Here is a 24,999-nt window from a genome sequence, read left to right on the forward strand (position 1 = left end):
AAGAACTGCAGAGAGGGCAGGAAGCCCTGAAGGGCTGTGTCTTTCAGGACAGATGACATCTCTGTCTTCTCCACCTCCTCACTGGCGACCCCTCCATCAGCCCCATGTCCCCAGCACAGTCATCCAGGGTGCCCAGGCTGGGGAGATAAGCAGCCTGGTTTTGCCCTACTGCCAGGCCTTGCAGTGGGGAGGGTTCACCTTCCCCACCTCTCTGACCCCACCCCCAGCCCCCTCAGTGCCTCCCTGACAGCACCGAGACTCAGCCCCATGCTCCCTCCATCAGGGAAGCCTAAAGGCCTCTGGAATTTCAGGGCCAAATGTTCTAATCAGCTCAGATTTACAGAGATCACAGCAGGTCAGAGCTGGATAGACCCATCGCATGGATGAAGAAACAGAGGCCTAGGACTGGAAACAGGAACGATACAGGCCTGGGACCCCCCCACCCCCAGCAAGTGGGGAGCAGAGCTAGGATCTGAACTCCTGTCTCTGGCCCCAAAGCAGGGGGCAAGGACCTGACTTCCCGAAGACACACACCGCCGACAAGCATAAGCACCAGCAGACCACGGAGGCCTCCCGCAACCCGCCATGCCCCTCTCCTGCCCCCACCCCGGCATCCTCCTCCTCTGCTGTGCCCAACCCCTGCCCCCTCCACAGTCCCCACTTCACACAGAGACAAAGAATTTGAGGATGTGCTGGCAGCCAACTGACAGGCCATCAGTCTCTACTCAGACACCCTCTTCACAGTTCTAGCCCCAGCCCGGATGCCACCCCACCCGCTAGTCAACCCCAGCACCGGGCCAGGAAGGGAGGCGGCCCGGGAAGGGGCTGTGGGGGAAGGCACGGAGTCCGGAAGCCCAGAGGAACAGTCTTCAACCTGTGAATCCGGCCGCGCCTGGCCCTGCTGCCTCCCCGGCCCGGCAGCCTCCCTGCTCCTGCGTGTCCCAATGCATGATGCACAGCTGACCCCTGTCTGTGAGGGACCCAGGCCGTCTGTGAGGCAGTTGCCATGAGTGACTCCTGGTGAACAGCCCATTGGCATCTCCAAGTGCTGGGCAGAGGCCAGAGGCAATGGCTTTGGACGAGGAGACCAAGGTTTAAAACCCAGCTCTGCCACTTTCTGGCTGGTTGACCTCAGGCAAGTCACCAGACTTCTCTGTGCCTCAGTTTCCTCATCTGGAAAGAAGAGCTATTTAATCACTGGGCACCCAGTCGGTACTTGGTGCTTAGTAAACAATAGGATGAAGGAAAGGAAGGCACAGAGACCCTCCCACCTGCAGGCCAGACTTAAACCCAGACCCTAGACCCCAGAAACGTGTTCCAGAGATTTCACACATGAGGAACCCTTGCCAGGCCCCCACCTGCTGGAGGCAGCCAAGTCAGTGTTTCTAAGCAAAACTCACGCGAGTTTGTCATTCTTGAAAAACAGTCCCTTTCCAAGCCCTGTTTGACCTTTCCTTAATGGACCACTTGCTTTCAGGGCCCTCATCCTGGGAGGTGGGTTACTCTGCCCATGTAATGGAGACAGAACTGACCCCAGAGGGTCAAAGCCTCTGCCCCAAGGTTCTTCCTCAACTGGGAAGAAAAAGAGTCAGGACTTGAATCCACTCTTTCAAGTACTCCTGTTTCTGTTCCCATTCTTCTGCTGCCTTGGTGGGGACGGGCCTTCCAGTTGGGGACACCTGGGCTGCTCCGAGTCCAGCCTCCAGAGCTGCCAGATCAGCAGTGTAACCAGTCACTCCACCTCCTGCAGGGTTGCTGGACTGTCATCTAGGAAGAAGATGGTCTAAATTCAAGTTCCTCAGGAAGTCTTGGTTCTGAGGCCCCCGGGGAGCATCAAAGCTCAAGCAGAGAGAAAACTGAGTGGGAGGGGGAGGAACCAGGTCTCTAAGGAGGTGTAGAGACCTAGAGGCATGAGTTTCCTTGGGGACATCCCTCTGTAGATCTTACCTCATCCCCAACCTCCTCCCTCTTGGAGGCTTTACTTATATCTCAGTTATCTATGCAACATGGAGCAGGAGAAAGAGCTCAGAGGGTTACCAGCTACGTGACCTCCAGAAAGTCAGAACTTCTCTGAGCCTAAGCTTTCTCATCTATGAGAGAGGAATAGTATCCTAATAAGAATTACTACTCCACGCCAATGCACTATTCCAGACCTAGCACCTAGCATAGCGCCCTGCACATAGTAAGTGTTCATTAAAAGTCTGTTGAGTGAGTGAGTGAGTGAACTGACAAAAGAGAAAGCAGAGGAAAAAGGCCTTCCATCGCCCATGTGGTTGCCTTCTCCCCAACCCCAGCCTCAATCAGCTGGTGCCCTGGAGGCCCCTCTGCAGACTCAGCCCCTCCCAGTGCCTCATTCCTGGCAGGTGGGACCCAGGGCCCAGGGCTGCCTTGTCCCATGCAGCAGCCACTGGCGCATGTGGCTACTGAGCACATGACATGTGGCAAGTCCAAACTGAGGTGTGCTGTAAGTGTAGGATACACAACAGTTTTTGAAGACATTGTACCCCCTAAAAAAGGAATGTAAAATATCTCATTTAATTTTTATATTGATAACAGGTTGAAATAATATTGTGGACATACGAGGTTCAGTAAAATATGTAGTTAAAACTCACTTCACCCATCTCTGTCTACTTTTGTAATGTGTTACTAGAAAATGTAAACTGACACGTGGCATGCCTCTGTGGCCTGTGCTACGTTTCTATTAGACAGCAGAGGTCTGGAACACACTACAGACCCCAGCCCCCCACCCTCCGCCTTTCCTATCCTGGTCCTCTCTCTTCCCATCCAGATGGCAGGGCTGCCAGGCTGGAGCAGTGTGGTGTTTGGGAGAGGGACCCCCTGGACTGGAAGCAGGGACTGAGTTCCAGTCTCTCCCAGTGCACTCAGATCCAGTGCACAGGATGGGGCATCTGCCTCAGTTTCCCCTATCCTGCCCCCAGTTCTGCATCTGGCCTGGTCCTGCCCCATCCCTCCCCACCTCCTGAGACCTGGCCAGGCCATCCTTTATGCTTTTCTCTTGGATCCTGGAATCACCCCATGGTCTCATTCCTGAGCCAGAAAAGCACCTGCATAGGGCCACAGCCGCCAACTCAGAAGCCCCTGGGGGGCTCAGCCGTGTGTCCACCACCTCCACTTTACCCCAACCAGTCAATTCGCCTTCCACACCTCACTCCCCCCTAGCACTTCTCTCCTTCCCTTAGGTCACTCCTCTAGTCCAGGCCTCATCCATTCATTCAGCAGGTATCTACTGAGCCCCGGTGTACCGGGCACTCTTGTTGGTCCTTGATACGCTTCAGTGAACGAGGCAGGCAAACCCCTCAGCTCTCATGAGCTGGCATCCCAGTGAGGAAAACAGAGAATAAACAAGAAACTGAAGACAAGTATATGGTATATGTTAGAAGGTGTAAATGCTAATGGGGAAAAAGAATAGAGCTGGGTAGGGAAGATCGGCACCACACTGACCTCCCTGCCTCTAGGCTGACCTCTGACCCATCCTCCGTGGGCTGCTGGAGGGATCTCAGGTCCAACCACGCTACTTCCCTGCTTCAAAGCCCTCACTGGCTCCCCAGTGCCTCCAGGTGAAGGTCCAAGCTCCTTAGCCCAGTATGCAGAGCGTCCCCATGATCTGGCCCTGCCAACCTCATCTTCCTGCCAGCAGCTCCCGGCATGCTCTCTAGCACCACCCTGCCTTTCCCTCTGCCAAGAACACCCTTCTCACATTCCTATGTCAGTAGGCTTGTTCTCACCCTTAAAGGCTCCTCGCACTGTCGGGCAGGTTTGCGCCCACACATGTGGGTCTCCATGTCCTAGACCTGTGTGCATGCTGCAGCTACACGCCTGCCACTGCCACAGCTCTCACACGTGTATGCACATTCTCTGTGAGCAGGCACGCCGCATTCCCTTGAGTGCTCCTCCTCCTCGGAGAGGCCCAGTCGGGGGCAGGGGCTGCCCAGGTATGTCTGACTTCCTAAAGCCTCAGCAGGAACAGGCGCTGCGGTTCAGGAAGTCACCATGGCAACCGCCGGGCCCTCCTGCCATCTCCTGCAATCAGTGCTGGGACCCGGCCACCCGCTGGGCTTCCTGGAGATTCGTTCCCTATGATTTGAGGCTGGGGGGAAGAGGCATGGGGGAATCTCTTAACCCCCTGGCCCCCACCCTTCCTACCCTGGTCCTCTCTCTTCCCATCCAGGATGGCAGGGCTGCCAGGCTGGAACGGTGTGGTGTTTGGGAGAGGGGCCCCCTGGACTGGAAGCAGGGACTGAGTTCCAGTCCCAAATAACAACTTGTGTGGCCTTGGATAGATCCCTTCCACTCTCTGAGCCTCCGTTTCCTCACCCATGAGATGCCTCTCTTACAGGGTCTCTGTGGGGTCTGGGGCAATAATGTGGCATGTATTAGATATTCAGCTAATGCTGTCATGGAAACTGAAGGTCTGAAACAATCCATTGCTTTTACCGAGTTTTAGGGCGCTCTCCCATCTGTTAGTCTGCAACAGCCCTTGAGGTGAGCTTTTTTCATGTCAATTTGACAGAAGAAGAGCCCAAGGTCAGAGAGGTGGAGAGAAGGAGGTGGTGGGAGAAGGCTGGGGTTGCTGGGGAGCTCCAGGGAAAAGACTGGGAAGGATGGTGCTTGGGATGGCTCTTTCTCTGCCAGCACACACAGGTGACCCTGCCTCCCTTCCACTTGCTGACAAGAATCTGGCCTTCATCTCAGGCTGGAGCTGGGGAGGTGGGGGGGCCTCCTATATCCCAGGTCCCTCCTCAATAGAAAGAGCCCTGGGCTGGAGGCAGGAGGCCTGTGTTCCAATCCTGACTGGCTGTGTGACCTGGGGGAGGGGCACTGGGGCAAGGGGTCACTTGCTGTGTCTGAGTCCCCTAGATTAGAGGATAAGCCAGATGACCCTAAGGGTACATCCTGCTCGCATGGGCTGGGCTGTGGTTCCTAGTCTAGATCAAGACAAGCTTTTGGGACATTGCAGTCCTGGGCTACGGTGACCTGTGAGTTTGCCCAATACCATGGCACAGACCTCTCCCACAGACAGATGGGCCTGGCTTCACGCATGCTCTTGGAGAGACTGGAAATAGAAGTGTCGTTGTTCTCCCAGCTCCATCAGGGCTTGAGTTTCTTCACCATGATGCTGCAGTGTCTATTTCTCCATCTCTCTCCAGTCCTTGGGAAAGTCACCCCTAGCGAGGGAAAAGGCACCACGTTTGCCACTAGCCTCAGGCCCCTTTCATGCCCATGGTTCCATCTAATCCTCACAACCACTCTGCAAAGTAGACCTTACTTCCTGCATTTCATGGGTGAGGAAATGAAGGCTCAGGGAATTGGAGTGACTTGCTCAAGGTCACACAGCTAATAAATAAGTGGCCGAGCTGGGAATTGAAGCCAGGTCCCTCTGATCCCAGATGCCAGTAGAAAGACCATTCTTGATTTCTGCTTTACCTAATTGCCTGGTGCCCCTCTCAGTGACAGCTCTGCTACCTGGAATTCCTCTCTCTCCTCTTTCTGGGACCCCAGGTACTGTCCATGGCACTGCTTCCTCCTTATCCAGGCAGGAAATGTGCTTAGACTCAGAAGTACAGAGGCAAAGAGCCCTTTGAGAGGACCCAGGCCAGTCCCACTTGACCAGCTCTGCCTCCAGACAGATGAGGAAACTGAGGCCAGGCTTGAGACCTAGAATTAAAGGTGCAGTCTCCTATCCAACCATGAGGCATGGTGGAAGGTGACTCTCACCCAACAGGATTCTAGGAGGCAGAGGCTCTCAGAAAGAGGGGAATCAGTGGAGAACGCATCAGGGGATGCGTTCTACGGCAGGCAGGTCTGCTGGTCAGGGCTTGAAGTTTTGGAATGGACTGGCAGAGAGGAGAGGGAACAGGCCAGATCTGAGGATGGGGGTTGGGTGGCTTGGCTGAGCTGAAGGGTCAGGCAGCCTTGGCCAGGCTCCCATCTCCAGCCCCAGGGCGAGCGCATGAGGTGGAGCTGCGACGTTCAAGCAGGTTCCTCCCCTTTGTTGGGAGTGATGTCGCCCATTTCCTGGATGTCCAAGAACCGGCTTCAAACAATAGCGCTGTCAGGAAGCCAGGAAGGGGCTGCTGCCCTGCGCCTGGTCCTACCCCATCCCTCCCCACCTCCTGAGACCTGGCCAGGCCATCCTTTATGCTTATCTCTTTGAGTCTGATGCCTCTGCCACCAGCCAGCTGTGTTTCTGCTGGCAGGCCACCTAACTTCTCTGGGCCTGAGCTCTCCATCTAAAACTTGGGGAACAGATTCTTACCTAGCAGAGCTGGCACATCGATCAAAGGAGGTAATAACATAGTAGGGCTGGTGGCCAACACACCACACGTAGATAACGCACGTGGAAACGCTTGGCATGTGGTAGGCTTGAAAAATGTGATTTGACAGTTTTCATGATTCAGAGTCAATTCACCTTTTCCAAATGCCTACTAAGTGTCAAGCATTTCCGCATGCATTATCTACGTATGGTAGGTTAAGACTTACGGTTTTGGAATCAGACAAAACTGGGTTTAAATCCCAGTTCTACCACTTACTATATATAGCTGTGTGACCCGCGATAATGAGATAACCTTTCCGAGCATCAGCTTCTTCATCCATAAAACGGGAATAACAGGAACGCCTATTTCATGAAGTCGTCGTGAGAAACATGTGGGCCAATAAACGTAGAACCCTTGGTGCAGTGCTCGGCAAACAGCAAGTACCTAATAAGCGCCAGTAATTATCATTTCCACCATGGCCTTCTACAGGCCCATTTCATATCTTTGCTCACACTGCTCCCCTGCCTCTGAGTCCATCCTCTCTAAAAGTTGTGCAGGCATCCAACTCTGCACAACTTTTAATATTGAGTTGCAGCCACACAGGTAGTCCACAGTGAGGGAGTCAGAAGTCTAGGCTCAATCCTAATTTCACTACTATCTGAACCCTTCCCATCTTGGGGCCTCAGTTTCCCCATCTGTGAAGTAAAGGGAATTTATGGTTCTCTGGGGGTCTCACAATTCCGACGCTCCATGAGTTAGTTCAGTCCTCTGACACCGGACCATTCCTGACACTGGACTTGGCAATGGGTCAGAGCCCTCACCCGGCACGAGAGGGCGACTGCCTGCTCACGTCACCAGCAGGCTGGAATCCTCCCCAAATGCGGAGAGCTGCACAACTGGTTCAAGCTGTGTCCAGGCTTGGAAGCTGGGTGGATGTTTTTGTCAAGAAACACGGCCTTTTCATTAACGCCCTTGTCCACCAATTAGCCCAAGGCTGACTCACAGGGAACACCGTGCTGGGGGCCTCCATTCAGACAGCCTGTGGCTGGGGCTTTGTGTTCTGCCAGCCCCTCCCTCTTGCCTGGAAAAGCTCTCTGCCTGTCCACCTTGCCTCAAAACCGCCTGCTGGGGGCACTTGTCAGTCTGAGGGGTCCCACTGGCCGCACACCTAGTGGTGCAAGGCAATGTATAGTCATCTTGTCATGGAATCTACAAAACCACCCCAGAAGGGCAGCACTGTTGTTATTCTCATTTCTCAAAGGAGAAAAATAAACTTCAGAGAAGTTAAGTGTGTTTCTCAAGTCTGACAGAAGACTCAACTGTCTCATGAGTCACCAGACAGAGTGGCTTTTTGGACTGTGATATGCTTAGAGCTGCATGGCCTGGGCGAGACACTTCACTCTCCACATTCTCTCCTGTCTCTCCTCATGCTTCCGTTACCAATCATCCAATTCACCAACTCGAAACTGATAACTAAGAGGGAAGCAAAGAGCCCGGGTTTTGTAGCCAAACAGCCATGGGTTATTTATTTATTTATTTAGAAACAGGATCTCGCTGTGCTGCCCAGGTTGCAGTGTAGTGGCGTGACCACAGCTCACTGCAGCCTTGAAGTCCTGGGCTCAAGGGATCCTCTCACCTCAGCCTCCCGAGTAGCTGGGACCACAGGCACGTGCTACCATGCCCAGCTAATTTTTTCATTTCTGGAGAGGTGGGGTTTCACCATGTTGCCCAGGCTGGTCTTGAGCTCCTGGGGTCAAGTGACCCTCCCACCTTGGCCTTCCAAAGTGCTGGGATTACAGGTGTGAGCCACCATGCCCGGCCTAGCCCTGGGTTTTAATTCTGCTTCTGCCAGAGATAAAATACACATAGTCCCTGCCTTGAGAAGCTCAAGTCAAGAAAGGGAGGTAAATAGAACAGTAAACAAATAATCACCATGTAATTTGACATACAAGACAGCTGTACCTCATAGAAATTTCCCATGTCAATAGAGTCACTTTCGTCCTTTTCACGGCTGTTCGGGATCACATTGTGTGGCTCTATTGCAACTTATTTACTGTTCACTACTAATGAACAGAAGCTTTTTCTCTCTCTTTCTCTCTCTCTCTTCACTTTTTTACAAGCAATGCCAAATGAACATCCTTGTACACAGCTTAACGTACTTGAATCAGTGCTTCTGTGGTATGAATGTTTACAGGTCAGGAATGGTACACACATTATATTTTGATAGATGTACCAAATTACCTTCCAAACATAATGTATCAATACAACAATTTATACTCCTCCCTGTAGCATAGGAGAGTATGCATTTCCCCACTTCTGGGTCAATACTCAATATTATCAACTTTTTACACATTTGCTGAACTAATTAAATGGCATCTTATTATGGTTTTACTTTGCATTATTCTAATTGCTGTTGAGGTTAAACATCTTTCACATGTTTATTGGCCATTCTGATGCTCTGTTCTGCAAACTGTCAGTTCATAGCGTTCGTAGATTTTTTTTTTTTTCTGAGACGGAGTCTCGCTCTGTCACCCAGGCTGGAGCGCAGTGGTGCAATCTTGGCTCATTGCAACTTTTGCCTCCCGGGTTCAAGTGATTCTCCTGCCTTAGCCTCCTGAGTAGCTGGGATTACAGGCGCCCACCAGCAAGCATGGCTAATTTTTGTATTTTTAGTAGAGACAGGGTTTCACCATGTTGCCCAGGCTGGTCTCAAACTCCTGACCTCGTGATCCGCCCGTCTCAGCCTCCCAAAGTGCTGGGATTACAGGCGTGAGCCACCGCGCCCGGCTGCCTTTGCAGCTATTTGTATTTGGGTGTTTATCTCCCAACTTTCTGCTTCAGTTCTGTCAAGTTTTTGATCCCACTCCTGCCCTTTAGGCTTCTGATGCTCAGGTCTCCTCCAAGGTCCCAAGCACTGCTCCCCACTCTTGTAGTTTAATCTTCCCGATCCATTCCTCCACACAATAGCACTAGCCACAGTTTCAGCCAGCCTGAATGCTGGAGGGCAGAGAAATTCAGATCGAATTTGGCCCAATCAAAAGGCAGTTCAAGTAGTGGATGATCTCCAAAAGGTTTCTCTTCTAACTTTTAAGATCAAAGCCCTCATAATAATCCTCTAAACAAACTCAGCCTCAAACGCCAACAAAGTTACATGAAACAATTTCTTTTCCTTTCCTTTTTTTTTTTTTGTTTTTTTTTGAGACAGAGTCTCACTCTGTCTCGCCCAGGCTGGAGAGCAGTGGAGTGATCTTCGCTCACTGCAGACTCTGCCTCTTGGGTTCAAGTGATTCTCCTGTCTCAGCCTCTGGGGTAGCTGGGATTACAGGTGTGCACGATCACACCCGGCTAATTTTGTATTTTTAGTAGAGATGGGGTTTCACCATGTTGGCCAGGCTAGTCTCAAACTCCTGAACTCAAGTGATCCACCTGCCCTGGCCTCCCAAAGTGCTGGGATTACAGGCGTGAGCCATCGTGCCTAGCCACATGATTTCTAATGAGGGAAGTGGTTGACAAAATCTTAGAATCTCTTCCATATCTTGTCCTTCAAATGTCAGTGTGGGTGATCTATTTAAAACAGAAGCCCAAAATGCTCTTCTCATTTTAATGAAATTCCCGGAATGAATTGCCCAGGTGATTAGGTCTATTTCAAGAAAATATGAAAACTCCACTGTCTCCCCCAGCAAGCTGGCTAATAGAGAAACTATGTTTCATATATTTCTTGACATGGAAAAGAGCTTGGATACCTACTTGGTCCAACTCTTTATTTTACAGCTAAAGAAACTGGCTGAAAGGGGAAAGTGGCTTGCCAAGGCCACATAACAAGGTCAGAGACGGAGCCCAGCATAGCAGCCCAGCTTGCTTTTCCTCTTTGCCCGGCTGCCCATCACAGTGATATGGAAGAAAAGATGCTAAAGGACTTTCTGGAAAGTTCTTTGGTATGAATTCACCACTAGGATCCTTGGAAACAACCACAGCAGCCCAAGGGTGCTGTGTGTTCAACAATCAAATAAATAAATAAAGCCTTTAAGTCAAACCACTGTCATATGACATAATACCTTAGTTTTGGAGAGCAAGGGAAAGGAACAGTATTATCATTTTCTTTCTAGCATCAACTCTTCCATCAGAGCAGCAGAATTGATTAAAACAAGGCTTCCAGAAAGGGCATGCCTGCTTAATTTGCATTCAACCCTCAAATTAAAGGAATACTGGCATGCAATTTATATTTCTTGCATGCAATTTATATTTCTTGCATGTAATTTATATTTCTTATTACCGCAGCCTAATTTGACCTTTTATGCAACCATCTCCCTTCAGTTCACAGACAGCATTTTTACTGAGACTGTGACACGGATTTCTGGGCTTCTTTTTTTTCCTTTTTGAGAAAACAAAAGCAAAAAGCTTGCAAGTTTCCCATCTTTTCCAATGGCGTTAATCATTAAGGTAAAATCCCGGGCCTCGTTTTGCATAGAAAATGCCCTGGTGTTTATTCTGTATAGAGTGATACACATTGAACGATTAACTAGGCTACTCTCTTTTGCAGAGGTGATGGCTGTGCTGCATTCATTCAACAAGCAGTTATCAGGCACTATGTGTCGGCTGCTGTTACACGAAGGAGAAGATACAACTGCAAAGGAGATGCAGTTCTTGCTCCCAAGGAGTGTTATACAAGGCAGGTCATGCGCAGGGTGCTTCTGAACACGGAGGAAGAGGTGATTCTCTTGCTGGGGGTGGGGATGTTGACAGCCGCTTCACAAAAGAGACAAAATGTGAGCTGAATCTCCAAGAAAGAGATCACCAAGAAGAGGTAGGGGAGACCATCTGAGCAGAGGACACAGCAAGAGGAAAGGCACAGAGTGGGGCTCAACACGGATGGAGTGTGGGGGGACAGTAGTGGGAGATGAAGCTGGAGCGCTCTGAGTCACACTGTAAGGAGACTGACTGTCACACTGGGGAGGCTGGACTTTACCCAGCAGACTGCAGAGACACCTATGGCAGGAAACGTCCCCATGAGAATAAAGGTGAAAGTATTATAGATAGGCTGTGACCTGCATTAGGCTCTTCCATACAAAACCACGTTCCAGGCAGACGAGTTTCCTCTCTGTTCCTGAAGCAAAGTGAGCCCTGCCCTGCCTTGGGGTTTTGCTCCTGCCAAAAGGTTTGTTCCTGCAGACTGGGACACTCTTCCATCCACTCTTTCACTGGCTGGCTCCTTTTCACACTCCAGGAGGAAGCTCAAACCGCGCTTGCTCTGAGAGTCCTTCTGTGGCCTGTCTTCTTAAACGTTCCCTCACCCCCTAGCTAGTCACTATTATATTAACCCTGTTTGGTTCCTTCTCAGGATTTATCACAACCTGAAATCATCTTGTTTTTGAATTGCCTGTTTATTGCCTCCACCAATGGAATGGAAGTTCCACGAGGGCAGGGCCCCTGTCTTGTTCACTACCCATGTCTAGAAAGGCAGGCTGCAAAATCAATGTTGATTGAATGAATTAACTACTTAATGTGCTTCCAGAGTTCTAGCTGCAACTACACCCCCTTTTCTCCAACTGAACAAAGTATTTATGAGTATGAATGAGCAAGAGCGATAGTACTTATTACAGTGCCTGTATGTCGAAGCCACACACCACACCAATTTTTATTTTTTCCTTTGGAGACAGATTCTCGCTCTGTCACCCAGGCTGGAGTGCGGTGGCATGATCTCAGCTCAATGCAACCTCCACCTCCCAAGTTTAAATGATTGTCATGCCTCAACCTCCCCAGTAGCTGGGATTACAGGCGCGTACCACTATGCCCAGCTAATTTTTGTATTTTTAGTAGAGACGGGGTTTCGTCATGTTGCCCAGGCTGGTCTCGAACTTCTGACCTCAGGTGATCTGCCTGCCTCAGCCTCCCAAAGTGCTGGGATTACAGGCGTGAGCCACCGCGCCTGACCCCAGACCAATTAAATCCAAATCTCTGGGGGTGAGATCTAGACATCAGTATTTCAGGATCCCCTTGGGTGATTCCAATGTGTATCCAATGCTGAGATTCTAATACTTTTGAAGGACAAGCACACAGACAATCTTCATTTTGTTTCCCAGATCTACCAGTTTTCATACATGAAGCCTGGGACATCTTACTTAGCTACTCCCTAGTCTCTGGAATCTGTCTTATTTTTTAGAAGTAAATAAATTTGCAAATTTCAATATCTTACTTAAATTACTTGTGACACACATCACAAATAATCAGGACACATAAAGGCATCACGACCTCAAACTGAGACTTCCTAAATAGGAGAAGCAGCTTTTTAAAGCACAAGTATGTCATGATCCATTTCAGGGCATAAAAAAATTCCTTTATTATATCCAAAGCATTTCAGCTAGGATTTGATATCTACAAAGATGGCAATTTAACCTCAAAGAGTTACTCGCATTTCTACCTACAAGTAATTTATTGTTTGTGGTTTTACAGCACGTAAAGGATTTGGAAGTCCTCTGGAAAGGTAAACTTCGTGTACAGTTAATCATTTCCTGGATGTTTGTCATATACTGGGCACTAGGATATAGAAATAGAAATAAGATAGAAGTCCAACTCTTGCAGCGCTGAGAACAGGAGAGGTAAGACACAGCCAGGGTCACGACAGGTGTTACTCAAATACAGTCTTATAACAATGCTACCATTTATCAACCCTCTACTATGCATTTTGTGTGTGTAACTCACTATATACTCATAGCCATCCCAGAAGGCAGGTACTATTACTGTCATCTCCTTCCCCTTCTATTTTACAGATGAGGACTATAAGGTACAGAAAGGTTAAGTATCTTCTCTAGGGTCACACAGCCATTAAATGACCAGAGCCTGGATTCAAATCCAGACAGCCCAACTCTAGAGCCCTCATGCCCAACCATCATACTACATTGTGTCATGGGAACAAAGGGGCAGGAAAGACCATTTTTGGCTGTAGGAAGGGGCTACTTCCTGGGAAAGACACCATTCGTGTTTGCCTTTAGAGATGGGTAGACTTTCAAGAGGCAGATATGGGGAAGGACTGTTTCCCGGCAAGGGGATAGCGTTCGTGAAGATCTAAAAATTCTTGATGAATAGCATGTTGTAGAGTATAGGCTACATAAGAAGAAGTAAGATAATGATGGGGAAATGGGCTAGGCTAGGGCCAGGTTATGGAGTGTCAGAATGCCAGTAAGGATTTGGGCTTTAGTTAGCAGCCATTTGTGAGCCCCTGAAGGCTTCTGAGTAGCAGAGGCACGTGGAGCAAACTTGAGGATGGACTGGAGAGGGAGATGGCAATGGGAGACCACTTAGGAAGTCATTTAATAATCCAGGCAAGGGGAACAAAAACAGCCTAGGAAAGTGACAGTGAGATAAAACAGGAAGTAGCAAATGAGAGCGATTACAGAAGAAACTCAACAGGACTTGATGTTGGATTGGAACTTGGAGTAAACGGAAGAGTCAAAGATGCATCTCAGGTTATTTGACACTGGGAGGATGGAGACACCATTAACTCAGATAGGGAAGACAGGAACAGGCTTGGCAGAGGAAAGGAGTCAGATAAATTTCCTTTGGGGATATAAGGAATTCATCTCATTATTCTCAAGCCAAACCACCAGGAAGAGTTTCTATTATTTGAAGTCCTGTTCAGGAATCCTTCCCACTAACTGCTTTCCAATTGTTCTGTGACCTTTTACCTACTGAAATTGAGACAGGCACTTGTTGTGAGAGACTTAAGAAATTATTATATTTAATTACTTAGACTCTTCTGTCCTAGAAGGCTATGATGTCGTGTAATCCCATCGAGAGTACAGGAAAGCCAAAAGTTAGTTTCTTTGTTCAAGGAATTCAAAGCAAGGTGGGGAGGGGGGAGGCAAGAACTGCTGTCCAACTTGGGCAAAAGTTACATCCTAGAATTGAATTTGAAACCATTAACAGTTCAAGATGCGTTGCTCTGGTTCTAAAGAGGTGAATTAACATTTGGGGAGTGAACAGTGCTAGAAGTTGCAGCAGGTAAATTAGTCATAGATCCTTCTCAGAAAGACGGTATGGTTTATTCCCTCATTACCCGTGTGATCTATGGACCAGTGCCCTTAGCACCAAGAAACAGCTTATTAGAAATCTCAGGACCTACCGCAGACCTACTGAATCAAAATCATTTTATTAGGATCTCCATATACACCCATTTATTTTGAGAGTAGGGGCTTTGGAATCAGATGTATCTGGGTTTAAATCTCAGCTTAGCCACTTACTACTTACTAGCAGGTAGCCTCCTGTACTTTTGCTTCCTCATGTCTAAAATCAGGATGTGGTTCTACACCTTGGCTTCACATCGGAATGGGCCGGGAGTGCTTTCAAAAATTCCAAGCTCAGGCCACACTACACACCAATTACAACAGAATCTTTGCGGGTAGGATCCAAACTTCAGGATTTAAAGGCCTCTCAGGTGATTCCAATGTGCACTCAAAGCTGAGAACCACTCATGGCTTTGAAGAATAGGAGTGTGGCCATTGGAACCAGACAATCTTCACTTGTATCCTGTATCTACCACTTCTTATATATCAGACTGGGGCTTCTTAACCTCTCGCTAAACTTTAACTTCCTTCATCTGTGAAATGAATATGACCTGTAGTACCTCGTTCAAAGGACTCTGGGCATTGAAGGAGGTGAAACATGTAAAGCACTTAGCACAGTGCACAATATTATTATTTATGCAAGGCGCAGCTTCCTTTGCAGAAGGAACCTAGGAAGCAACATGTGGGTTGAAGTATCATATAAACACCAATCTGCAGCCATGCTCATACCTTACCCACCAGAGGTGAATTCCAATTACTTGGCCACCAAAAGGTTAGTGGGTTTTGTCTCAGCTATTGAAAAAAATGCAAAAAAAAAGTATTATTTTTCATTAGAGAATCTGAGGCAAAAGTTGGTTGGCAAGTAACTTTTGCAGAACAGGTGGGGGTTCTGCTGGAAGCATCCAAAATGCTTCCGGCTGTGGGGTCAGCACCAGGTGCAGAAGCGGGCATGGCAGATCACACAGTGCTTTTTCTTTGAACTGTCCTAGCACGCCAGGCAACAGACCCTGCACCTCATCTGCCTGGTGCCTCACAGCAATCTCCCCACTTAGAAAATCTACAATGAGCTGGAAGGGCCTTCACAAAGACTCTTGTCCAACTGCTTTGCTTTTTAGAGTGCTGCAAAGAGGTAACCAAGGCCCAGGGAGCTGAGAAGACTTATGCGGGGTCACAGGCAATTTAAAGCCATAACCAGAAGGCATAAAATGACCCAGTCAGATGTGGAGGAAACAGCCTAGTAGTGAAAAAGGAATTGAATGAAAGGGGAAAAAAGACGTAATAGTGCTTTGAACCAAAGAGCTTTATAAACACTTGTGGCTTTAACCTGCCCAGGAGGTAGATAAGCATGTGCCCTTTAGTTTGTCCTCAAACTCAACCTCTCACAAGAGGTTAAGGAACACACCCAAGGTTGGAATTGACACTCAGACCTCCAGACTTCCTGGCTTTGGAGCTGGAAGCTCAGCCTCCACCTCCCTTGTCTATCAGGAAAAACATCTGGGTTATAATGCTTGAGGATGGGATATCAAGGGGAAGTGGTGGAAGTTTTTGAGCAAGACTGCATGAGACCCTGCTAGGGGCCCCTCCCATTCCCTGAGTCACACCTCAAAGAAGTTTCTGCACTTCTATCCTGGAGGCTCCCCTTGTATGACCTTTAGAGAAATCTATTTGCCTAAGACGTTGGATGGAAGGAAAGAGAGCTGAGACTTCAAAATGTGTGAACACAGACACACCCCAAGGAGCTGCCTAAAGTAACAAAGCCTTTCCTTCACATGGCCACTTCTGCCTGTTCTAACAGGGATCCCCAGCCACGTGAGCGAGTGCCTAAAGCAAAGCAAGAGGAACAGGCAGGACCACAAGAAGAAAAAGCAAGGGGAAGTCAGCTTTAAAGGCCAAAAGGTCACATAAAACATAATAAAATACAACCGTTTCCTTTAAAATTTTTAATGGACAGGAAATGGTATAGAATAACTGCCAAGTCACATAAATTAACTTTTTTGTTAATGTTTGTGAACCCAGAAAGAACACACTATCAGTCGATGCAAACTGCATGGGCATTTTCATCAGTCATTGTCTGGGCACATGACTGAGTGTGGGCCACGGACCCATCTTTACTTGGTCCAGAAATAAAAGCGGCTGCCATGTGTGGCAGGCTGCAGATCTCCCTCGATCTCAGGGCTGGGATCCGGTCTTGGTCTTGAGTGATAGGGATTCTCCGGTAAAGGTCGATCTGTTTTCACTGTGGTGACCTGGGAAGGGTGAAGAGGGCAAAAGCAAAGTTGAAAGCTAGGGTGGAGGTATCTGTAACCATCAACGTACCTCCTGGTGTCTCCTCATTGCTCCCACTGCTACAACTGCTCCCCGACTTAAATTCCCAGCAAATCACATTCAGACTTATTTAATCGTTGAACAAACACTCAGGAAAGCCTACTTTATGTCATTCCCTGTGGTAGAAACTAGGGATACAGAAGGGAACAAGATACTGTCCTCAAGGGGATCACAGTCTAGTGAGGGAGAAAGCCAGGAGTAACAACCAAGATTTCCAAATTACCCTGATGCCTAATGGCAATGATGGAGACAGGAACTGCCTCTATAGGAGCAAGGACTGTGCACATCTAACCCATCCTGAAGGCTGGGGGTCTGGAATATTTTTAAGGAGGTAAGACTTAGCTTAAAGTCTGAGCAGGAGCCAGTCAGAAAGGCAAGGGAGGAAAAGACTTTCCAAATAAAGAGTACATATGAAGATAGGCAGGCATGTCTTCAGAATGGCTGAATCAAAGGCTGCATGAAGAATGGAGGGAGATGAAGCATCTCACCAAGAACTTATTGCTAGAAATGATGCTGAGCACATGATTCCATCCCATTTTCACTCTTATGAGGTCATTCTGCAGGGGCTCCCTGAGGCCACCTAGCTAATAGTGGAAGAAATCGTACCCAAAGCCAGATATGCCTGCTCCAAAGCTTGTGCTTCTTAATACCACACTACAGTGGTGGACAGGCCACATGATAAAGGGTATTAAATGATATGCAAAGGTGTTTGCGTTTTAACCTGATGGTTAACAGGTGCCACTGAAGCACGGCAGTAACTAAATCCCATCTCTGTAGGCTGGGAAGTGTGAAAGCTAAACTGGAGAGAGGCAAGACCCATACTGGGGAGCTGAGCCAATAAGCCAGGAGAGTGGTGAAGTACTAAACTGCAACAGGGAGAGAGATAATTTACACTCACAGCATCCCCCAATGGTCACAAAAATCTCAACTGGAAAGCCAGCAGAAACTGCTGTCATTTTCAAGATAAAGAAATAGGCCCAGAGAAGTAAGAAGACATAAGGCCACAGCTGTCAGCAGTCTTCTGATTATTCCTCTACTGGTCTGAACTCTTAAGTCACCTCATGTAAAATGACCAGATTCATCTTCCTAGATGTATAAATTCAGAAACCTTTTATTGGGAACAGAGCTTTTGTGTATACAATCACACAATTATTATTATAACCACCTTATGAGGCATTATTATCTCTAGTGCACAGATGAAGACCAGGGAGGTTGGCATGCCTAAGATAAGATACACACTAATGTCAGAGCTAAAGCTGGAACCTAAGTCTTCAAGCCTACTAGTTTTGTTTGTTTGCTTTTGAAAGTTATCCCACCGCCCTGTCATAAGTACAGATGGTTCCTAATGATCCACTAGTGGTTCCCTGGTATTTGCAGCTCCTTTAAGGAATTAAAGACATTTATGAAACTGGCTGGGCACAGTGGCTCATGCCTGTAATCCCCGCACTCTGGGAGGCTGAGGCAGGTGGATCACTTAAGGTCAGAGTTCAAGACCAGCCCAGGCAACATGGTGAAACCCCATCTCTACTAAAAATACAAAATTTAGCTGGCCATGGTGGCGGGTGCCTGTAATCCCAGCTACTCAAGAGGCTGAAGCAGAATTGCTTGAACCCGGAAGGCAGAGGTTGCAGTGAGCAGAGATCGTGGCACTATACTCCAGCCTGGGTGACAGAGTGAGACTCCACTTCAAAAAGAAAAACAAAAAAAATGTTGCCCAGGCTAGTCCTGAACTCGTGAGCTCAAGCGATCCTCCTGCCTCAGCCTCCCAAAGTGCTAGAATTGCAGGTGTGAGCCATGGCACCTGATTGAGAAATACACTTTTGAAAAGAGTTAAGAGAATTTTTTTTTTATCTCACAGAGTTTTAAAAAATGTTAATACAAAGATTCAAGAATAAATATGCTTTCTTACTAGCATGACTTGTTATTTCTTCTTTCATAAGTCAGAAATGAGAAAAGGTAGTTTTATTTGTTACATGTATAAGTTCTACCACTTTCCAACCTAGAATTATCAACTATTTAAAATAATATGTTCAGTACATCAGAAAGTATCTGAAAATAATCAAGCCAGATATAAAAGACAAAAAAATTGCTACATTATTACTTATGACACCAAGCTTATAATCCAACCATTCACAGATGCTATACACAAAGAGAAGGGAACTAGACCGGGTATGGTGACCTGTAATCCCATCACACTGGGAGGCTAAGGTGGGAGGACTGCTTGAGCTCAGGATCTCAAGACCAGACTGGGTAATATAGCAAAATCCTGTCTCTACTAAAATACAAAAATTAGTTGGGCATGGTGGCCTGCACCTGTAGTCCCAGCTACTTGGGAGGCTGAGGTGGGAGAATCACCTGTGCCCAGGAAGTCAAGGCTGCAGTGAGCTGTGATTGCACCACTGCATTCCAGCCTAGGAGAGAGAGTGAGACCTGAGTTTTTTCCTCCATGCCTTGCTACCTGTGCTGTCCCACGGGGAACGGAGGGAGCTGAGGCTGAAGAAGCAGGGATGGGTCAGATCATAAAGGGCCTGCATGCCATGTTATGGAGAAGATGCTTTATCTCACCAGCAATGCAGAGTCCCCGTACAGTTTTTAAAAACACAGTGACGTAAGATTTGTTTTCCACACAGATCACTCTTCTTGTGGAGGTGTAATTTAATCCTCAATTCTTCAATTTCATCTAAAGCCCACATTGATCCACCCTCCTCTCCCAGAAATTCATGTACCCCAGGTTAAGAACTCCTGTCCAAGAATAAGATAACAGCAGCAGGAACAATGAGAGGATTAAAAAAAAAAATTCCAGAAGATGCTAATCTAAAGGAAGTGATGACTGCATGGAATCAGTAGGGAATGAAGAATTCAGGTTTCTAGCTCTGATGTTTCAACAGACGGTGGTGTCACAACTAAGATAGGAAATATAGGAGAAAGAGAAACACTTTTAAAACTACAAGAATGTAGTTTTTTAAAAAAAAATCTTAGATATGTTCCTGAAAAATGTGGCATAAGCCTGATCCTATTTCCCCAGTGAATTCCACAATAACCTCCACAATGTTTTCAACTGACAGTGTTTCACTAATACTTTATCTTTCTCTACTCCCTTCTGTTCTTTAATTAGCTAATTAACTAAAAACAAATCTGCACATGCTAGAAGGCCTAAAGAAATTTTTTTTTTTTTTTTGAGACGGAGTCTCGCTCTGTTGCCCAGGTTGGAGTGGAGGTAGTGGCACAATCTCCATTCACTGCAAGCTCCACCTCCCGGGTTCACACCATTCTCCTGCCTCAGCCTCCCAAGTAGCTGGGACTACAGGCGCCCACCACCACGCCCGGCTAATTTTTTGTATTTTTAGTAGGGACGGGGTTTTACCATGTTAGCTAGGATGGTCTCGATTTCCTGACCTCATGATTTGCCCACCTCAGCCTCCCAAAGTGATGGGATTACAGGCGTGAGCCACCACGCCCGGCCAGAAATATTTCTATTTTTAAAAATTCCTTTCTGGATTGTGCATAATCACTGCCTAATATGTTTGGTAAATCTGGTAAGTTCTTACATCATATCTGTATTTACAGAGACCCTTTGCTGACCACCTCCTGCCTTTATCCCACCCGAGTCAGAAAGTGAGACCTCCAGCAGAAGCCTTTTTACCTTTGACAGTTCTCCCAGGTCAGGCCGCACCCAGCCCAGTTTGTCCAGCACACACTCGTCAAACTTTGCCTGCTGTTTGCGACAGTGACGAAATAACTGCTGGCCAGTATAATCAATGCAAGTCCAATATTCTGTAAAAGGCTCTGCACAGTGACGTTTTATCTGCCTGGAAAAGAAAGCTGGGTTAGGGGCATCTCTTTGCAAAACAATGAAAAACAGAAAAGTGAGAAAAAAATAGGTACAGATCTCAAATACATAGCCTTGCTTTTTGAAAGGTATGTGAGTACATATTCTTACCTCACTTACAAGACAACTTCAGGATCCTCAATTTGAGAACAAGTTAGTAAACAAAAAAGATTTCTGAGGTAGAAAACCTAATTTCTTTATATAGTAAGAAGAAAAGAGCGTAGCCTAATGCACGCCTATTTTACTCAGAGGGGAACTCCTTACTTGGGGCCTATTTATTCTTTTCTTCAGATCCAATTCCTCTAAGGGTATCAGCTTAGCAAATTTAGAAGAGAAGGAGGCATAATTAAATCATGGACATGCTGATAGAAGTCAAACGCGACAGACAACGGCAAAGGAAGAGACAGAATTATAAAAAGCAAATACACAAACTAACAAGCAGAAGATCCTGGGATCATTCAGTATAAAGACAAACTGTACTCCACTCCTCAAAAGCTCAAGGTCCTCATTTTATTTACGCATTGAACAAAAATAGATATTAATCCTTGCTATCAAGAACAAAGTTATATTATATTTGGTATTCTCTGTTAAGAAGCAGGCTAGCATATAATTCATTCTGTGGCCATCAAAAATCGCTAGAGAAAATTTAACTTCTGTGTATAAAAAGAATAAGTTTCAGTTTTTTGCAAAATCCTCCTTATCTTATCATTCAACCCTGCTAGTATGCATGTTCAAGCAAGAATAAAATACCATCATTTTATGTCAAAGCCATACTTGAGGCAGTGAAATTCAGAACACCTCTTTCTCCCAATGAAATAATAATTTTATTATTTAAGTGCTTACCTGTCATACTCCAGAAATCTAGCTACACTCTCACATGAATCTTGTTTAACATGGATCAGGAAGGAAGGATCTCAGAGATGGCTTAAGGAAGTATACAGTGAAAAATCTGCTTTCCACCCTGCCCAATAAGCCACTCAGTTGCTCTCCTAGAGGTCCACCAACGTCACCAGCTTCTTAGGTTTCCCTTCCGGGTATACTAAGCATAACCTGCACCCACATAACTTCTACTCAAGAATCACTTTGGTAGAAAGCAACCATTTCCAATGGGAGTTTTATATTCCTCCAAAACGCAGCAGCAGCAGACGGGCTGCAAGCCACTACTCTAGTAGCACGGATCCCTGTTCTGGACCCTGTTACCCATACCTAACAATTATCTACTAATGCCTAAAACCAGCAACTTCAGCAGTGAGAAATTCCTCTATGGAGGCAGTTAGGCACCTTGGGAATTTGTGAAATCCAAACATTCCTTAAAATGTACTACCACTGGGCCATGGAAAAAATGCTTTGCAAAAGTTCTCTTAGAAAATAAAAATTGTTTAGGCTGGATGCTGTGGCTCATGCCTGTAATCCCAGCACCTTGGGAGGCCAAGGTGGGTGGATCACTTGAGGCCAGGAGTTCAAGACCAGCCTGGCCAACATGGCGAAACCCCATCTCTACTAAAAATACAAAAATTAGCCAGGCAGGTGGCACACACCCGTAATCCCAGCTACTCAGGTGGCTGAGGCACGAGAATCGCTTGAACCCAGGAGGCAGAGGTTGCAGCGAACAAAGATCACGCCACAGCACTACAGCCTGGGTGACAGAGTGAGACTCTGTCTCAAAAAAAAAAAAAAGAAAAATTGTTTAAATAAACACACACACACACTCAATCTCGCTGGTAATCAAATCAATGCAAATTGAAACATTTGCACCTCCCAAATACTGCAAATTAAATATTTGCACCTCCCAAATATTTAAATACTATGCATACCAGAATCCAGCGCTGAGGACAGCATAAATTGATCCAACATTTAAAAAACAAAAGCATTTGCTGGGCACGGTGGCTCACACTTGTAATCCCAGCACTTTGGGAGGCCAAGGCAGATGGATCACAAGATCAGGAGATTGAGACCATCGTGAAACCCCGTCTCTACTAAAAATACAAAAAATTAGCTAGGCGTGGTACTGGGTGCCTATAGTCCCAGCTACTCGGGAGGCTGAGGCAGGAGAATGGTGTGAAGCCGGGAGGCGGAGCTTGCAGTAAGCCAAGATCATGCTACTGCACTCCAGCCTGGGCAACAGAGCGACACCCCACCTCAAAAAAAAAAAAAAAAAAAAAAGCGATACAGTTCAAGAGCCATAATGATGTTCAAAGCCCTTTATAGAGTAAACTCACTGTTAGGAAATTTATGCCAAGGAATTATTAACTGATGAAAATGATCTATACGCAAAGGTAACCACTGCAGATTTATCCAAAATAATCAAAAACTGAAATCAACAATGATGTTCAATAACAGGAATTGGTCAGGTACGTTATGGTTGGTTTATCCACTGATGGAATAATATATAACCATTAAGAATGATGATCATGGCCAGGTGCGGTGGCTCACACCTGCAATCCCAGCACTTTGGGAGGCCAAGGAGAGCTGATCACTTGAGGTCAGGAGTTCAAGACCAGCCTGGCCAACATGCTGAAACCCCATCTCTACCAAAAATACAAAAAAATTAGCCAGGCGTAGTGGCGCAGGCCTGTAGACCCAGCTATTCAGGAGGCTGAGACATGTGACTCGCTTGAAGCCAGGAGGCAGAGGTTGCAGTGAGCCAAGATCACACCATTGCACTCCAGCCTGGGCAACAGAGTGAGACTCCGTCTCAAAAAAAAAAAAAAAAAAAAAAAAAGATGATCATGAAGACTATATAGCAACTTCGAAGAATGTTTCCAATAATATCAAGTGAAAAATGAATTTCTCAATGTATACATACTATGATTATAACCACAAAAATATCTTTGCATAGGGACAGAGACAGCAGATGCAAGAAAGGAGGAAAGCAGCTACTGTGCTAAGGTATCTATTTTTTTTCTCTAACTTCATTGTAGTGGACATCGGTGGTTTCTGCCTAGCCAGCAGTCATTCCCCATTCTTCTGTAACATCCTTCTAATTTTCCTTTGGGAACAACCCCTCCCTGTCTCTCAGCAATGTGGTTTGGATGAAGCTAAGTCCACTCCCCATCTCAGGCCTGACCAATTAGAGCTTTTTATCTCCTGAAGCACAAGTGATGCAATGATACGTATACGAAGTCCGCCAGCCAGGACAATTAGACTCAGTTCAGGAGCTTCTGCTCACTTCTGGATAAAGGGCACACTTTGTCTAGGTTTGCTAAGCAAGTATCAACAGAACAGCAACTCGAGTGGCTGGTGGCCATTTTTGGTACAGCAAGGTGAGAGTCTTTCTGAAATGAGGTCAACAGAGAAAACCAGGACTAAGAGATTGTGAAAAGAGGAGAGGCAAAAAGACATCAAGTAGTTGTGAAATTATTTAAGCCCTTGAATCCAGCCCTGCCTGATGCCAGCCCTATTTCTGGACTTCAGAGTTACAAGAGCCAATTTCCTTTGAGTTCACTCTCTCTCCTTTTAAATAGAGTGCTAATATGCTTGTTAAAACATTTTCCTACAATTACACTGTTTAGTTTTTTTTTACTTAAGTATCAAGCACAATGACCTACCTAAAACCTAACTCCGAATACAGTTTTCTTTCCATCATACCTGTGTTCTGTAGTAGTGACAAAACCTAGTGAATGCCTGCTTAAAAAGGACTGTGATAGGTTGTTTTACGTGCCTTTTCAAATTTTTCACAGCAAAAAGACTTTCCCCTTGCTGTAGCAAAAATGGTCACCAGTCACTTGCTTAGCAAACCTAGATAGGTATTATTTTACAATTTGGAAACTGAGATTCATGGAGATAAAAGAACTTGCCAGATAATAAAAACAAAACCAAAAATAATTATCATCCTTTGAATGTTTTACCTTGGTCTGATTTCAAAGCCTATGTACTTCCTAATAAAATCCAGATTATTAGCTGGCTGTTCACTTATTCATTTAAACCTTTATGCTTCAACCAAGTAGGCACTGATACCAAAGATTTTTACCTAAAGAAGTCCAAAGCACACTTGTTGACCAGTTTGCCTTCCTCTAAACACCGCCTCGGATCTTTCTCTTCCCAGCGGCAGAGCATAAACTCCTTGTTGGGCTTATCACATTGAGCTCCATAGTGATGGGCCGCAGCTTTAAGCACAGCAGAACTAATTTTCACCTAGGAAAGGAAAGATGGGACAAAGGCCACAGACTGTGAACCAGAATACCACTTTCTCAGCTTTACCTCATGCGGGTCAGAATAGAGAACACAAAAGTAGCACTGTTCTGACTTTACCAAGAAAATTAAACACTGTCATAATAATAATTTTTTTTTTTTTTTTTTGAGGCAGGGTTTCACTCCCATCCCCCAGGCTGGAGTGCAGTGGCGCGATCTCGGCTTACTGCAACTTCGGCCTCCCAGGCTCAAGCGATTCTGCTGCCTCAGCCTCCCAAGTAGCTGGGATTACAGGCATAAGCCACCTCGCCCAGCGATTCTTTAAAATCTATGGTGATTTAGAGAACACGAAGCTCTTTCACATATATTATTTTCTTCA

At 46.6% G+C, this 24,999-nt stretch overlaps 1 protein-coding gene across 5 annotated transcripts in view; it reads right to left on the bottom strand.

The window, feature by feature from the left end:
• LOC129532709 (NADH dehydrogenase [ubiquinone] 1 alpha subcomplex subunit 8-like) overlaps positions 1-24,999 on the bottom strand; it is a 201,756-nt gene that overhangs the window by 169,846 nt on the left and 6,911 nt on the right. For 3 of the 5 annotated variants that reach the window (XM_063703552.1, XM_063703550.1, XM_063703551.1), the window contains exons 2-3: positions 24,460-24,623; positions 20,304-20,469 (exon numbers count right to left, since the gene is read on the bottom strand). In XM_063703552.1, the coding sequence (XP_063559622.1) occupies positions 20,304-20,469; positions 24,460-24,623 (330 nt within the window). Of the gene's footprint in view, positions 1-5,163; positions 5,187-16,260; positions 16,582-20,303; positions 20,470-24,459; positions 24,624-24,999 lie in introns of those variants that run through there. The other 2 variants (XM_063703554.1, XM_063703553.1) reach the window with 2 other exon arrangements.

The sequence above is a fragment of the Gorilla gorilla genome, chromosome 2, assembly GCF_029281585.2.
Source record: "Gorilla gorilla gorilla isolate KB3781 chromosome 2, NHGRI_mGorGor1-v2.1_pri, whole genome shotgun sequence".
Lineage (NCBI taxonomy): Eukaryota > Metazoa > Chordata > Mammalia > Primates > Hominidae > Gorilla > Gorilla gorilla.